Genomic DNA, 16,624 nt, shown 5'->3' with positions numbered 1-16,624 from the left:
ACCTCATTAGAACTGACTCAATTGCTTTCCTTTTTATGGCTGAGTAATATTCCATTATGTATATATGCCACAACTTCTTTATCCATTCATCTGTCAATGGACATCTAGATTGCTTTCATGTTCTCTGTTCTGTTCTGTTGCTCAGTCGTGTCCGACTCTTTGCGACCCCGTGGACTGTAGCCTACCAGGCTTCTCCATCCATGGGATTCTCCAGGCAAGAATACTGGAGTGGGTTACCATTTCCTTCTCCAGGGGATCTTCCCAACCCAGGGATCGAACCTGGGTCTCCCACATTGGAGGCAGACGCTTTAACCTCTGATCTAATCTGGATTTATTCAAATTTATCGAAACTTAGATAGTAGTAGGCACTTGATGAGGCACAGTACTTTGACATCTGTTAGAATTCAGTAAATGTTAACCTCAGTACTAATTTCCTTTCCTTGTTAGTCAAACCCTTTTTACCAATAATTGCGTATTTTTTGATGAGAAACAGCTGTCATATGTTTTCCCCAGCTAACTGGGCAGCTCTACACTCTTTCTGATAGAGATTTTGATACTGCAAAGTCAGTTAATTCAGTCATTTTTTTCCTTTATTTATCCCCTGTCTTGATATAATGAGGATTTACTATACCTGTTAATGCAACACAAATCTTCAATTTTATTATCCACCCCATCAGCAAACTAGCTTTGGTAAAACTTGAAGCTAAAAGATATTTGATAAATGTCCCATCCTTCTTGATAGTGAAAACTGGTCTGAAAATCATTTTTCAAGGAGCTTTTCCCAAAGGTTTAGAGTTCCTTCAAGCCTTTAAGAAGTTGGAAATGTTATTAGGCATTTTGATTTCTTTTCCTTTCATCTCCTGTTTAGAAATTAATGTCTTGAAAAATTGGCAGCAAATGTTAAGGTTTTTTAAAGATATGGAATCTATTCATCTGGCTAATAAAACCGCAACATGTTAAAAATAATCAATTCTTCGCTAGACATTTTGGCCAGTCTTGGGAAGATTTTTATCTTTGCTTTTTAGACCTTCAGATGCCTTTTAATTTCATTTTTTAACACTAGGAAACCAAACACTCTAATCATTTTCTCAAATGAGAATTTCAACATATATTTAGTCTCCGATCTTTGTAAGGTAACAAGACGTGGTCCCATTCCTGTGTTATATAAAAAGAGATTGACAGTCAAATAGGTGATTTTAAGGGATTATGGACCAGCCATTTCTATTTCTGTCTCTCCTATCTAGGTTGTGTCTTCTTTCTACCACAGAATGTATCAGTATCTGATATAAAAGGTCCTCTGGTTTATTTTCTTTGTGGGATTATTGTTGCATATAGTTTCGTATAAAGAAGCAATTCAGAGACTACCCCAATATGTCTGCATATGGACGTGCATATGGTCGATTTTCGCTTTAACTTTGAATTTCCTTGAAGACGAACATAGTCTGTGTGTATTCCTATAATGGTAGCTGAGCATTTCTTTACGATGGTTCAAGTTTTTTTCGCTCTCTTCTACATTTCTCCCTCCTTTTCCTCTATACAGTAGTAACCTTCCTAAAAATGTTCATTAAAAAAAAAAACAAAACAGTGCATAACACTCATGCCAGCAGGCGCCAGGAAGTTTAGATAACAGTCCCATCAAGTTCGGCTGTTTGGAGGGAGCTGGCTGCATAAATAGAATGGAATGTGATGTGATGATTCCCTTGTTCAAGTGTACAGCATTGCCCAGGGATATCTCCCTTTATATTTATTGACCTCCAGGATGTACTGGGTACTCTGCGACAACACAATCGCAGCCTTCAGCTGAGACATACAATCTACATGGAAGTGAATTGGGCAGCCCACTCTGCCTGCTCTACCTCATCTGGTCAGTTATGTAGCTCAATAACTGCTGTCAAAGGAATTGTGTTTTACCAGTTGCTTCAGCAGAGTGAAAAAAGTGAGTCCTTACACTTAACCCTGTAAAACAAATCATGGAAATTTTTGTTGGTACACCCAGCTGAGTTACCTGGGCAAAGTTGTTCCTATAATAAAAGCGCCAAATCTGGTTTTCATTCTCCATTGTCTTAGATACTATCAGTAAGGGCCACACTTGGGCATCTTTGATGTTATGAAGGGTATGGAGCTAGGTCTTGAAAATGATTAGTTGGCTATCAATTGATTTTTCAACAAATATGCATTAAGAAGACTTGTTTTGTGTACTCTTAAAATAAGTAGTCGACAGGACTGATATGGTCACTGCTTTCATAAAGGTTTCATTGTAGGGAGATATAGACATTGAAGACATTGAACACTAAATAACCTATTAATATTTAATTATAATCAGGCACAGGGGGCTTCCCAGATGGCTTAGTAGTAAAGAGTCCACCTGCCAATGCAGAAGACATGGATTTGGGGCATTCCCTGGGTTGGAATGATCCCCTGGACAAGGTAATGGCCACCCACTCCAGTATTCTTGCCTAGAAAATTCCATGGACAGAGGAGCCTTCTGAACTACAGTCCAAGGGATCACAAAAGAGGTAGTGACTAAACAACAGTACAGAACCACAAAGGAGAAGTAGACTGTTCTACTAGAGCAACTTACAATAGGAACTAAAGCCCATCTGAGGTCTCAGAAAGGAAACAATTGTTGAATTCACTGCAATTCTAGACAGTATGTGTGTATGTTGATGGAGAGGAGGGAGGGGCAGTATGGAAAGGATATTCCAAGTAGCAGAGAAGCACCTTATGCAAAGGCCTTAGGAAAGGAAGGAGCACAGCATATATTAGAGACTGATAGAAGATCAGTGTGGCTCAAAATAGAGGAAAGGAAAGAATAGGTGTGGGGGCTGAAGCCCAAGATGGAGACAGATCCAGATCCCAAATCCAGACAGAAGGACCTGGTAGATTCTGTTAATGATTTGAGTCTTTCCCTAAATGTTGTGAGAAAGCATTGAAATGTTTTAGATCTTAATTGGCATGATCCTGTTCTCTTAGTAAAAACTATTCTGGCTGAAGTGAACAAATAAATTGGAGGAGGGTAAACAGCAGACACAGGATCCAAATTAAGAGGCTGTTATATTAGTTCAGAAGGACATGCTGGCAGCTTGATTTAGGGGAGATGAGATCAAAGGAGCAGATTTAGGAAGTAAAAATCCACAGGACTTAAGGCGTGATTGGATGTGAGGAGGGGACTAAGTAGGGACAATTAAGGAAGGCCCTTGGGTTTTTGTCCCGAATAACTGGATGGATGGTGTTAACTTCACTGATACAAGAACACTGCAGGAAAAACCCAGTCAGAAGAGGATGACTTGGAGAGTTTGGTTTGGGTAATGTTGGTCTAGTTTGAGTTGCCTAGGTGGCATCCAACCTGGAATGTCAAATAGGTAGGTAGTTATTCGAATCTGAAGCTCAGAGTAATTTCCCTGATGAAAGTGAAAATATGAGTTCTGCATATGGTGAAAGAAGATGAGGCATGGATGATCAAATCACCTGGAAGGATATGTATTACCGGATATGTCTATGAATTGTTCAGCTGTACTTCACAAGCATTTATTGACAGTCCTCTCTTTGCCAGGTCTTTTGCTAAATGTTGGACACATGAAAAGGACATGCATTCAGTAAATAACTTAGGATATCTCTTTGCTTTAAGCCTAAATGACTTTTTTTTTAGCATCTAAGACAACATATCCTAAGCACGTCCAGAGAAAACTCTTAGGCAAGCTGAATCTGTGCCCTAGTCCTATGATTCCTAGTTTCTGCCTCCATCTAACTTAAATCTCTCCAACTGCAAGTTCATTTCATTCTTGTTTGTCATCGACAGATGTGTAGGCTAGTTGGTAAGGACATTCGTATTAACTTCTTATATTCTTGAAAAATCTTTTTCCGTTTTAAGAGACATGATCATCTTTGGTTTTATCTTCTTGGACCAGGAAATATAGGATTATATCTTACGTTCTTATTCTTCAAAAAATGAATCCATTCTCAGGCTATAAAATATTTTTCCCGTGTTTTATAGGCTATAAATTGTTGTTGACTTTAAGATTATGATGATATTGACTCCACTTGTGAAAATCAGGCCACACCCTTCACATCTGTTCCTAAAGTAAGATTCACTGCCAAAGTGAAATTTATAGCCTCTTTTATAGCTCTTATTCTTTGGAGACCCATGGCTTAAAATGGCCTATATTTTAAAACTGTATTTTTAAAATTATTGTCTTTGGACCACCTGTACCAGAGACATTGGGGTATACTTGTTAAAAATAAAGATCATTGAACACTATCTTCCAATTTTTTTAATATAGCTGGAATAAACCCCAATAATTTGCATTTTAGTAAGCTCCCCAGGTAATTTATATTTATACTAGAGTTTAAGAATCAATATTTTGAGGGATATCAGGATTTGTACATCAAACTATCATGCTGTACACCTTAAAATTATACAGTAATGTACATAAGTTATTTGTCAATAGAAATAAAAAATGCACATGTTTTATTATTATAATTCTGAGTTAAGGAGAAATTAAATGGTTTTGTAAACCAGGTCAGTTTCTTACCAGTTTTGAAGATTAATAGCAGAGTTACAATTGTTAAAATATTTAATAGATATTATTCAGATCTTTAGTGATAAAAAGACCACATTACACATATTTTTTAAATAATACATTAAGTTTCATGTTGCAAAGGAACAGAGACAGAAGAGGTAGAATAGAGTGAGATGCAGTGAGTGAAACTGGAGAAATGGAAAATAAAACTTGGTTCAAGTGTAGTCTTCTGTTAAGTTTTAGCGTGTATTTTGCTTTAATTGGCATGCGATGGGGGTTCTTGTTATGCATGATTGTGCCTTCATAAATGGTTCTGGCATCAATGTCTTTCCTATCTTCAGAACTAGCAAGTCTCTTCTCACTTCCCCCTCCAGGAAGAGCGCCGTGTGATTTATGTTGGTAAAATCAGACCTGACACAACACGGACAGAACTGAGGGACCGTTTTGAAGTTTTTGGTGAAATTGAGGAGTGCACAGTAAATCTGCGGGATGATGGGTGAGAATCTTCAAGATTATTTCTTGTTTAGAAGCTGACATATGTAAAAAATTATGGCCGTAAGATTACCAGGATGGGAATGCTTTGACAGATGACATGTTGAGTTCAGAACCTTATTTATTTTCTTTCATCCCTATTTATTAATCTTTCTAGTTGAGATTTCCTGTCCCAGAAATAAGTATTTAGCGGCTTGACAGGACAATCACACTGATAAATGGATGCAGTGGTTCAGAGGCTGGCACCAGCGAAGTCTCCAAAGTGGAAAGGGTTACAGTCATATATGCTAATGCTTCCTCACTGGCTTTGAACTTTTCCTCTTTGTCTGTTGCAGAGACAGCTATGGTTTCATTACCTACCGTTATACCTGTGATGCTTTTGCTGCTCTTGAAAATGGATACACTTTGCGCAGGTCGAATGAAACTGACTTTGAGCTGTACTTTTGTGGACGCAAGCAATTTTTCAAGTCTAACTATGCAGACCTAGGTATGGATTTTACTGTACATAGAATGAGGAATCCATAATGTTGAGTTCAAAATGGAGACATATGTAAACTGTAGGCACATTGGGTCAAACCTTTAATACCTTTTACTAAAGGAAATACTCAAATACAGATTTTAGCCTATTTTTTTTTAACTTTTTAACATATGAGATGATTTCAGAAGGGGCTTAGATTTTGGTAACAAAGAGAAGCAGATTGTTTCTATTGCCTGCCCAGATGCTGAAATTCTGCACTGTTTGTGTGCCTTTGTGTGTGTGGTGTTACATTTGGTGTGTGCATGTGTTGTTTGTAATCTCTTGTTGCTTTTGTGCCTACCCTGAATCCTTTTATACAGACTATAGCATTGGCATCATCGCTTTGCAGAGCAGAATATGCAAATGTTTTATTCTTTTTTCCCTTATTATCTCACCACCTCTTCGAAATGTTAGCATTTCCTACAAATTATACTCAGAGGAAAAAGTAAAATTTCATGTGCTAAATCACACTATACTTTCTTTAAAACAAAAGAAGAAAATAAACCTGCTATTTTTTGAGGGCTTCCATATGATGGGTACTGTGCCAAGGCTTTGCAAGTATTTTCTCATTTAATTACCAGAACAATCCTGGAAGTAGATATTATGTATTATCATCCCCATTTTACAGATAAGGAAACTGAAGAATAGATAAGTATTCATCTTTCCTGTCATAAAAATTGTACAGACTCAAGGGGTAACATTTGGAAAATATACAAAGGTATCAAGAAAAATAGTAAAATTGCCTATCTGCCTGTCACCTAGAGATAGCTACTGTTAGCAAGTGAGCAATGTGCTGGTCAGTATTTTGTCTCAGAACATCATATTTCTTATAGTTCAGGTTATATTATACATATATAGACTTTAAAAATCTACTTTTCTCAATTAATACTATGTAAGTTCATTTTTTACTGTGACTCACAGGGTTAAAAATGATTTGCCAGTATATTTCAGTGGTTGTACAGTATTCTGTTTGATGAGCAGTACCATTATATTTAATCATTCCATCATATCTAAACACATTTTCTGTTTTTGATATTATAAATAATGGCACAATGGACATCTTAATCTCCTTTCCAATTTTAATTTTGCTCCTTTCCATGTTAGTCCCTATCTAATGTGTATATTATAAGCCTTTATGTTCCTTTATGAAATAATGAAGGAAAATGGCAAGTGTCTTATGCATATGACAATTATTTAAATCAATTTATAATAATAATAATGAAATTAACATGGAAATCTGCTCTTAAGCATTATTAAATGTCTATCTGTACTTACTTTGGCTTATAAAGAAAAAAAGTAAATATCAAATACAGGTTTTTTTTCTTCCTTCCACCAAATTGATGTCTTCTAGAGTAATTGATACAGGTGGGGTGCATTGTTCAGGGGGAATATGCTATAACTCACTTCACAAGCTAAATAGATAGTATGAAGCAGGGGAGAGGCAGCTGACTGTTAGATAGAGGCCTAGGGATGAAAATATAAAAGGTGGCAAGTCATTTGTTCAAATGTTGGCTGATAAAAACAGTCAAGACAGATTGAAGTCTTGAGTTGATTTGACTTATTTTCTTCAGTGATGAAGGCCAGGGTGTTTTCTAATGTCTCAAAACATCTAAAGTTTAAAATAAGCTACCTAGAGGGGCCTTTAGATCACGATTCATCACTGGTAGAGGGAGGATTGGATAGTACTTCCAAATTGAACTGGAGCCTCCCTGAAATATTTCTAAGAAGAAATCTTCTCTCCTTGTTATCTCTCTGCCTCGCCAGTGGCAATAGAAACTTTACCATTGCTAAGCTGGTTCTGTATTTCCTAAAAAGTATGTTTGATGTGTATTGTAGCAGCATAGGTTTTTCCAGTTCCCTCCAGCCTTACAATCACAGGAAAGGTAGTGGATCTGAGTACAGGCCTAGTGTAGTTTGACAGCGCCTTGGCTCTGGAATCTTGCAGGCCTGGTTTTGAAATCTGAGTTAGCTTTTGACCTTAAGCAATTAAACTCCCTTGGCTTCTGGTACTTCATTTGTAAAATACCTTATAACATTGCCGTGAAGATTATATACATGTTTATGAAGCCCTTAGCACAGTGTCAGTGTCTGGCACAAAATAGATTCTCAATAAATGGTAGCTATAATTATAATAAAAAATGATGGCAATGGGAAGTTATAAATTTCAAATTATTTTAAAATGGAAGCATCAACACCTGGGACTAGCTTTGAAACTGAACATCATTATGTATGACTTGTCTCTGTTCCTTGAAGAATCAAGTTAAGTGCTTCGGGCCATGAATGCCGAATAAGGTCATAAACCCAGGGGGTTGCAAGAGTCAGACACAGCTTAGCAACTAACAACAAGCATATACTGGACTCAGAGGGATTGGCCACTTATGTGCACAAGAGTAAAGTGTTAAAGTGATGTGATACTGATTAATTTTACCCAAAGTAAAGCAATCTATCCGTTGGATTACCACTTTTTAACATTTTTATTTGCTTTCCTAAATTTAGTTCACGTATCCCATTTCTCTGATATTTTAAAATTGAAGTATAGTTGATTTACAATCTTGTGTTAATTTCAAGTGTATAGCAAAGTGATTCTGTACACTTGAAACTATATATACATGTATATATTTATTTGCAGACTTCTAAATGATACCCATTTTAACTGGTGTGAGATGATACCTCATCATAGTTTTGATTTACATTTGGTGATGGACAGGGAGGCCTGGCGTGCTGTGATTCATGGGGTCGCGGAGAGTCGGACACGACTGAGCGACTGAACTGAACTGAACTGAACTGAATAATTAGCAATATTGACCATCTTTTCATGGGCTTATTGGCCATGTATATGTCTTCTTTGCAGAAATATCCCTATTTAGGTCTCCATTTCTTGGCTGTTGAGGTTACTTAATGGTTATTACAATACTATTAATGCAAAACGCAGTAATTCCAGTTACTATTTATGAGCCAGATTTATAAATGAGACTCAGAATTTAAAGGAATGATCAAGCTTACCATGATGAAGACAGTAATTAAGTCTGGTTTCTGTGAATCTGTTATCTGTGTATCTTTCTATTTACTGTTCTATAAACAAATGGATCTTTCCATTTGAAAGAGCTTGATGAAAAATCTTAAAGACAAAAGACAAATTAGGACTATAGGGTAAAAATGGATGGATCAGGATTAAGAATATGATCATTTTGATCAGGAATTATTTACGATCAAATTAGAATTTATACTTAAGCAAGAAAAAGGAAATAAATAGCATGTTGGTCACAAACTCTTATTAACTCAAAGAAATGTATTACATTATCAGCATCCTGAATATATATGTAACTTTTAATATACCCTTACCATTCATTGGTAAGTCAGTCCCAGATCCCAACACAAATATTTTCAATCAGGTTTTTAATAATATGCAGGTGTTCAATAAAATACATTTATTCGACAAATATTGAGTCTCTACTTTGTGCCTACAGTTTTCTAGGTGCTAGGGATATAGCTGTGATGTGACTTATTTCTATTAATATAGTATTATTATTTATAACAATTTATTTTTAAAACTTATTAGAGTGGTTTTCGGGTTATTCCTATAAAAAATTTCATTATATCTTACTTGTGGATATATCCTTCCTTTAGTGGAGAGAAAGTGGATGTTATTGCCCTGGAAGTTACAGGTGGATGCATTCTCTCTTCAAGCAATAAAAATTATTTTGTGGGTGCCTATTGACATATGTATGTCCATGAAATTTGGTATATATGTAAGCATCAGCCACCATATTTCACAGTGAAGAAACTCTTGAGAACAACTGTATCAAAGTACTTTTAATATTTGCTAATGAAAACACAGAAAGACTGAAATTCTGAGTTTTATGTAGAATGATCTTAAGACATTTTAATTCTCAAAATTTCCTCCAAGGAAAGCTTCACACATATGTTCTTGATGGTTCTATGTGGACTTCATGTCACACAGACTGCGATCACTGAATGACTCATTCATCTGCAATGCAACTGAAATTCAGATTTCAAGCTAATCTCTAGCAATGAGCAGGACTGCTTTTTGTCTTTATAAAAAGATTATGGTTTGAACAACAGCTGCTCAGGCAGCTTTAGTTATACAATCAAACTATTCATTAGGCTTTCAAAAGAAGAGTGTAAGCCAGTGTAATTTAAGATTGATCGAGTAAAATTTTGGTGACGAAAGATGAGCCCTTTTTGTCCTGTTTTTGTATCTGAAGCTGACTGTAAGTGTTCACCTTACCTGGACAAAGAAAGGCAGTAGAGACGAGGGATGATGAGAATGGGGAAAAAAAAAGTGAAAGAATTTCCATGTTTTTAAATGTAAGATGTCTTTAAAGTAGATTGAAGCTGGTGAGGTAGGGGAAACAGGCTGGTCTGTAGAACTTGAGGGATTTGCCACCTTTTCAGCAGAACAACTTGTGAGGTCAATGATTAGCCTCCATCTTATCTCATATTACCCTTTTCTGTCACTTTGAGCATTTCTATCTTATAAGTTAATCTGGGTAAAAACACAAATATGCATATTTTAGTAGGATAGTTAATGTTTCCCAGAAAGGTTTTGTCTCCCCTTCAAGTAAGTACCTTCGAAAGAATGAATGTGTTTGCCTATCGTATGTCCAAGACACCCTTTCTCAAGCTGAAAGACCTGAAGGAATGGTAGACATTTTCTTAGGTGTCAGTGGTGAAAAATCAGAAATATTCAAAGGATTTTTACTTTATACCCAGTGAGACTGAAATATATCAATTTTGTTCCGGGCTACTGAAGTGGCATGTGGAGCTTTGCACAAAAGCTTACTTCAACTAGTTTAAGAATCTAAGAAAGACCATAGTTTTATTTGAAGTAGTGTGTTAGTCACTCAGTCATGTCCAACTTGCGACCCCATGGGCTGTAGCCCACCAAGCTCTTCTGTCCGTGGGATTCTCCAGGCCAGAATACTGGAGTGGGTTGCCATTCCCTTCTCCAGGGAATCTTCCAGACCCAGGTAATGAGCCCAGATCTCCTGAACTGCAGGCAGATTCTTTACCATCTGAGCCACCAGGGAAGCCCCATTAATGAACAGAGAGGCTGAATTTGCCCTCTCTGGACATGAAGCATTTCCCTAAACCTTCTAACTTGGGGAGGGCTTGTACCACTGTTGCTGGGGTCCCTCGAGGTACTTGAGAACTTACATCCCTCCAACTTTTTCAAGGGGAGCAGCAGATTGACGAGTCTGGCTTTTATACTTAATGAAATCAATCCCAATGAACAGAAAAATCAGTTCTAGCTTCTACTTTTTCCTCTCCACCTAAGTTGTTGAGGAACCTGGGGAAGTCATTTAACATAGCAGAAAGGAGGAGGGGCCTTACTTTTAAAGCATGTTGATTGCCTAGGTTGCTATTGAAAAGAAATAGCCTGTTTTGATTACCTCCCAGGAGTGTTTAAATCTGACATGAGTCAATAGATGAGTGTTTTGAGTACTCCTCACTCCTTACCCTCTGCAAATATATACAAGTGGTATAACTAGATAAATATATAAGCATAATTAATTAAAATATTGGTATATATATACTATACCATCTACCATATAAATACCTCCTGCAAATATACATGTAAGTATATGCACATATATATGTACATACAAACAAACCTCATATACTAATAAAAGTTGGGCCTATTTTGTTAAAGTGTATTAACCAGATAAATTGTCTTTGAATTGGGTTATCTTAAATTAGATGATTAAATTAATGACCATAAGCAAAGGGTACATCTGACCTGGCTTGGGTTTCTTTCAGATTCAAATTCAGATGACTTTGACCCTGCTTCCATCAAGAGCAAGTATGATTCTCTGGATTTCGATAGTTTATTGAAAGAAGCCCAGAGAAGCTTACGCAGGTAATATGTTCCCTGGCTAAGGATGACAGAGGCATGGTGAATACCTCACGGGACAGCGCGTCCTTCCCTAAAAGACTATTGCAAGTCATACTTAGGAATTTCTCCTGCTTTACACTCTCTGTACAAAAACAAAACAACAACAATACAAGAACAACAACAATGGTTTACATGAACCCAGCTGCTGAAGAGGCAAGAGACAGAATGGAATTCCAGTAAGCACATGTTTATTCATGGGTGTCAGCTTTGCTTTCCCTGAGTCTCTTGGTGATGGAGTGTTTGTGTGTGTGTGTGTGCGCGTGAGTGTGCCTGTGTGTGTTTGCCTGGTTTGGGGGAAGTATGTATGTACAGGTGGGGACTGGGGACACCTGACCAGAGCGTGCAAGGGCAAACCACTTCGAATGGCAGCAGTTCCATGAAGACACACTTAAAACCTAGAACTTCAAAATGTTCATATTCTATTCAAAAGGAAAAAAAAAAACAAAAACGTACATCCAAAAGGAAAGAAAGCTAACCAACCAACCACAGGCCACCCTAAAATGACAGCCACTGATGTCTGGGCATCAGCCTCCGTACTCTGTTTGTTTTTTTTTAAGAAAGTGCAAAATCAACGTGAAGCAAGCTTTCTCTCACAACGTAATGATTATATGACAATCCTGAAGAAACCGCAGATTCTGTAGAACTCATATCCTTTCTCTCTCTCTTTCTTTCTTTTTTTCCTTTTTCCTTTTGCCAAGGAATCTGGGTGGGAGAGGATGCTGCAGGCACCGAATGCTCAGCTTTCCTAACATTTTGAAGTTTCTGTAGTTCGTCCTTCCTCCTGACACCCATGTAAATGTCCAAAACGTTGATCTCCCACTGCAAATTTCAAAAGCCTTGTCAATGGTCAAGCGTGCAGCTTGTTCAGTGGTTCTTTCTGAGGAGCGAGCACGGTGTTACATTACTAAGGAGAGTTGGGTAGAACTCTCTGGGATGTGTTCAGATAGTGTAATTGCTACATTCTCTGATGTAGTTAAGTATTTACAGATGTTAAATGGAGTATTTTTATTTTGTGTACATACTATACAATGATGTTCTTTTTTTGTTACAGCTATGCACTGTAAATGCAGCCTTCTTTTCAAAAACTGCTAAATTTTTCTTAATCGAGAATATTCAAATGTAATTATGAGGTGAAACTATTGTACACTAACATATTTAGAAGCTGAACTTACTGCTTATATATATTTGATTGTAAAACAAAAAAAGGACAGTGTGTGTGTCCATTGAGTGCAACACAACAAATCGATGCTTTATGCACAACCATCCCCTCTTAGGTGAGCTTCGATCTAAGCATCTTGTCAAGAAACCTCCTAGCCCCCTAAAGGTATTAACCACTTCTGCAATATTTTTCCACATTTTCTTGTTGCTTGTTTTTCTTTGAAGTTTTATACACTGGATTTGTTAGGGGAATGAAATTTTCTCATCTAAAATTTTTCTAGAAGATATCATGATTTTATGTAAAGTCTCTCAATGGGTAACCATTAAGAAATGTTTTTATTTTCTCTATCAACAGTAGTTTTGAAACTAGAGGTCAAAAATCTTTTTAAAATGCTGTTTTGTTTTAATTTTTGTGATTTTAATTTGATACAAAATGCTGAGGTAATAATTATAGTATGATTTTTACAATAATTAATGTGTGTCTGAAGACTCTCTTTGAAGCCAGTATCTCTTTCCCTTGGCAGAGTATGATGATGGTATTTATCTGTATTTTTTATAGTTATGCATCCTGTATAAATACTGATATTTCATTCCTTTGTTTACTAAAGAGACATATTTATCAGTTGCAGATAGCCTATTTATTATAAATTATGAGTTGATGAAAATAATAAAGCCAGTGGAAATTTTCTACCTAGGATGCATGGCAATTGTCAGGTTGGAGTTTAAGTGTTTCATTTGGGAAATTCAGCTTTGCAGAAGCAGTGTTTCTACTTGCACTAGCATGGCCTCTGACGTGACCATGAAGTTGTTCTTGATGACATTGCTTCTGCTAAATTCAATAAAAAAAAAAAAAAACTTCAATAAAACCTCCATTTTTGAGCATCAGGATTTCCTCTGAGTGTGGAGCCCTGGAATGGAAGTCAGTAAAGTTTGGCGTGTGTATTCAAGTTTCTGAGTTGAGATTTAATTACAGTATGGCCGACATGACTTTTCTGGAAGACATGATATACCTACTATGTAACCATTCTTTTCCTTTCTCTCGCCCAACACTTTCGTATAAAAATGGATTACACCCCCAGGCCAATGCAGCTAATTTTGAAAGCTGCATTCATTTATCACCAGCATATTGTGTTCAGAGTGAATCCACTGTCTGTCCTGTCGGATGCTTGCTTGAGTTTTTGGCTTCTTATTTCTAAGTAGATAGAAAGCAATAAAAATACTATGAAATAAAAGAACTTGTTCACAGGTCCTGCGTTACAACCGTAACACATCTTTAATCTGCCTAATTCTTGTTCTGTAGGTTAAATGCAGGTATTTTAACTCTGTGTGGACGCCAAACTAAAGTTTACAGTCTTTCTTTCTGAAATCTGAGTATCTTCTGTTGTAGAATAAGAATAAAAAAGACTATTAAGAGCAATAAATTATTTTTAAGAAATCGATATTTAGTAAATCATATTATGTGTTCAAGGACCAGATACGTTCTCTATTTTGCCTTTAAATTTTTTGTGATCCAATTTTCAATACATTCTCCTTTTTGCCCTGGATCATTGACATGAATCAAAGACTGGGTTTCCTTTCTTACTTGTCAAAAGACAACACTACAGATTTCATGTTGAGGATTCATTTATTCCCACCCTTCTGGCCTGACAAATATTGTTACCATGAAGATAGTTTTCCTCCATGGACTTCAAATTGCATCTAAAATTAGTGCAAAGAGAGAATCACTAGACCATCCAAATAGAGCTTTTGTATCTTATGCAGACACTGTGTGTAGCCCATCAAAATGTAAACTGTGTTCCTTTTATTTTTATTTTTAATTTTTTTGGAGAGTATATTTCAAATGAACACATGCACCCCATCATCACTGGAGGCAAATTTCAGCATAGATCTGTAGGATTTTTAGATGACCCTGGGCCATTGCCTTCATGCTGTGGTAAGTACCACATCTACAATTTTGGTAACTGAACTGGTGCTTTAGAAATGTGGGTTGTTTTTTTTTTTTAAGAGATGTAGCAGAATAATTCTTCCAGTGCAACAAAATCAATTTTTGCTAAATGACTCTGAGAGCAACGGTTGGGCTGTCAACATTCAAAGCAGCAGAGAGGGAACTTTGCACTATTGGGGTGTGATGGTTGGGTCAGTTGAAAAAAAAGGAAACCTTTTCATGCCTTTAGATGTGAGCTTACAGTAGGTAATGATTATGTGTCCTTTTTTGATGGCTGTAACGAGAACTTCAATCACTGTAGTCTAAGACCTGATCTATAGATGACCTAGAATAGCCATGTAATATAATGTGATGATTCTAAATTTGTACCTATGTGACAGACATTTTCAATAATGTGAACTGCTGACTTGATGGAGCTACTTTAAGATTTGTAGGTGAAAGTGTAATACTGTTGGTTGAACTATGCTGAAGAGGGAAAGTGAGTGATTAGTTGAGCCCTTGCCGGGCTTTTTTTTCCACCTGCCAATTCTACATGTATTGTTGTGGTTTTATTCATTGTATGAAAATTCCTGTGATTTTTTTTAAATGTGCAGTACACATCAGCCTCACTGAGCTAATAAAGGGAAACGAATGTTTCAAATCTACTTCTGCTTTTCTTATTTATCATAACCAAACTCCTGGCACGTTCCTCAGATCAGTACACGTTACTCGGTTATCATTATTCTGTTTCCTCTCTGGATCACCTGCCCTCCCCTTGCTTTTCCATATTCATGAATGGATTTCAGCTCTAAGGTAACGTGCGCCTTCTGTATTTTACCTTGTCTCCTTTCAAACAGTAAAGGCGGAACTGGTGATTTCTCTAATGAGAAGTGACGTTGGACTTTATCAAACAGATTAGCTCTGTTTTTGTACTTAACCCTGGAAAGTATGAATTTTAAGTACAAGCCACTGCCTCAGTGAGAAAGCTGCTGATTATTTCAGCTTAGGAAGCAATTCTACCATAATGGACTGAATATATATTTTTATTGAAATATAGTTGAACTATACTATCCATTGAACATTGATTTACAATGTTATGTTAGTTTCTGGTGTACAACATGGACTGAATATTTCTTGAAGACTTGTAACAGAATGCACCTCCCTGTCTCTCTGTCATATGTAAGCCATCAGGTTAAATATGGGACAAGTTGATAGATTACTGCTGGTATGGCTTGCTGTCAGGAAGTCCACCATGCTTTGTAGGTGATTGGTGGTCCTCATGACAGAGATGACAGAGAATGTGTTACTAGCGCTCTGCCAAGTCTGGATTTCAGCTGGTGGTCTCTACTTCCAGCTGCTTGTAGGATTCAGTATAAGCCTAGCCACAGGGAATGTGGCTAAATATATTTCAGCCCCCAGTTCCCCTTTCTCCTACAGAAAAAAATATTCATAATTATTGGAAATGTGATAGAGCTACCAATAATACATTGAAATTTGCTAAGTAACCCAAAAAGCACTTCCTATTGGTCTCTTTCTATTTTATACCACTGCAAGATTTACCAATTATTATATCAAAAGTGAAAATTAGAACTTACTATCATTTTACCCAAATATTGCATTCTTCTACAACTGTGATTCAGTGGGTAAGCCTCACATCACAACTTGTCTTCATTGATGGTTAAATTGAACAGGGCATTTTGAATATTCTGGTTGGAATTAGCAAGAGCAGTGGAAAAATTACAATCTTCCTTTTAAAGGGTTAACTTTTTACTCTTAAAAACCTTTTGAGGGTAAAGAGAGATTTTTCAAGGGGAAAAAAATAGTAGCCACTAGTTGTGTACAGGAGCATCTGATTAGAGATAAAGGATTCATTTGATGTTGTCCTCAAACATTAAATCATTTCCATACTTGATGATACTAATGGCAAAATAATTATTGAAACCAAAATTAGGGTGATGAAAATAAATGAACACTGGATAGGAATAGTTTATTGAAAAGGAGCTTGTTTCAATTCAAAAGTCCTCCAAACTAAATCTGTTTAATGTGATATTGGTTCCAAATCCTTTTTCAGCATTGCTGGTTTTCTTTCTTGTAGC

General features: G+C 36.6%; 1 protein-coding gene across 3 annotated transcripts in view; it reads left to right on the top strand.

Annotated features, from left to right (window-relative positions):
- Positions 1–16,368, top strand: part of PPARGC1A (PPARG coactivator 1 alpha) — a 125,329-nt gene extending 108,961 nt beyond the window's left edge. For 2 of the 3 annotated variants that reach the window (XM_055434013.2, XM_055434012.2), the window contains exons 11-13: positions 4,895–5,016; positions 5,348–5,499; positions 11,311–16,368. In XM_055434013.2, coding sequence (XP_055289988.1) covers positions 4,895–5,016; positions 5,348–5,499; positions 11,311–11,414 — 378 coding nt within the window. In that variant the 3' untranslated portion in view covers positions 11,415–16,368. The remainder of the gene's footprint in view (positions 1–4,894; positions 5,017–5,347; positions 5,500–11,310) is intronic. The other variant, XM_088836264.1, reaches the window with a different exon arrangement.
- The last annotated feature ends 256 nt before the right edge of the window (positions 16,369–16,624 follow it).

Source organism: Moschus berezovskii, chromosome 5 (assembly GCF_049115385.1).
Source record: "Moschus berezovskii isolate FMDL1 chromosome 5, NW_MosBer_1.0, whole genome shotgun sequence".
In the NCBI taxonomy this organism is placed as follows: domain Eukaryota; kingdom Metazoa; phylum Chordata; class Mammalia; order Artiodactyla; family Moschidae; genus Moschus; species Moschus berezovskii.
This window is presented reverse-complemented; position numbering and strand designations above follow the sequence as displayed.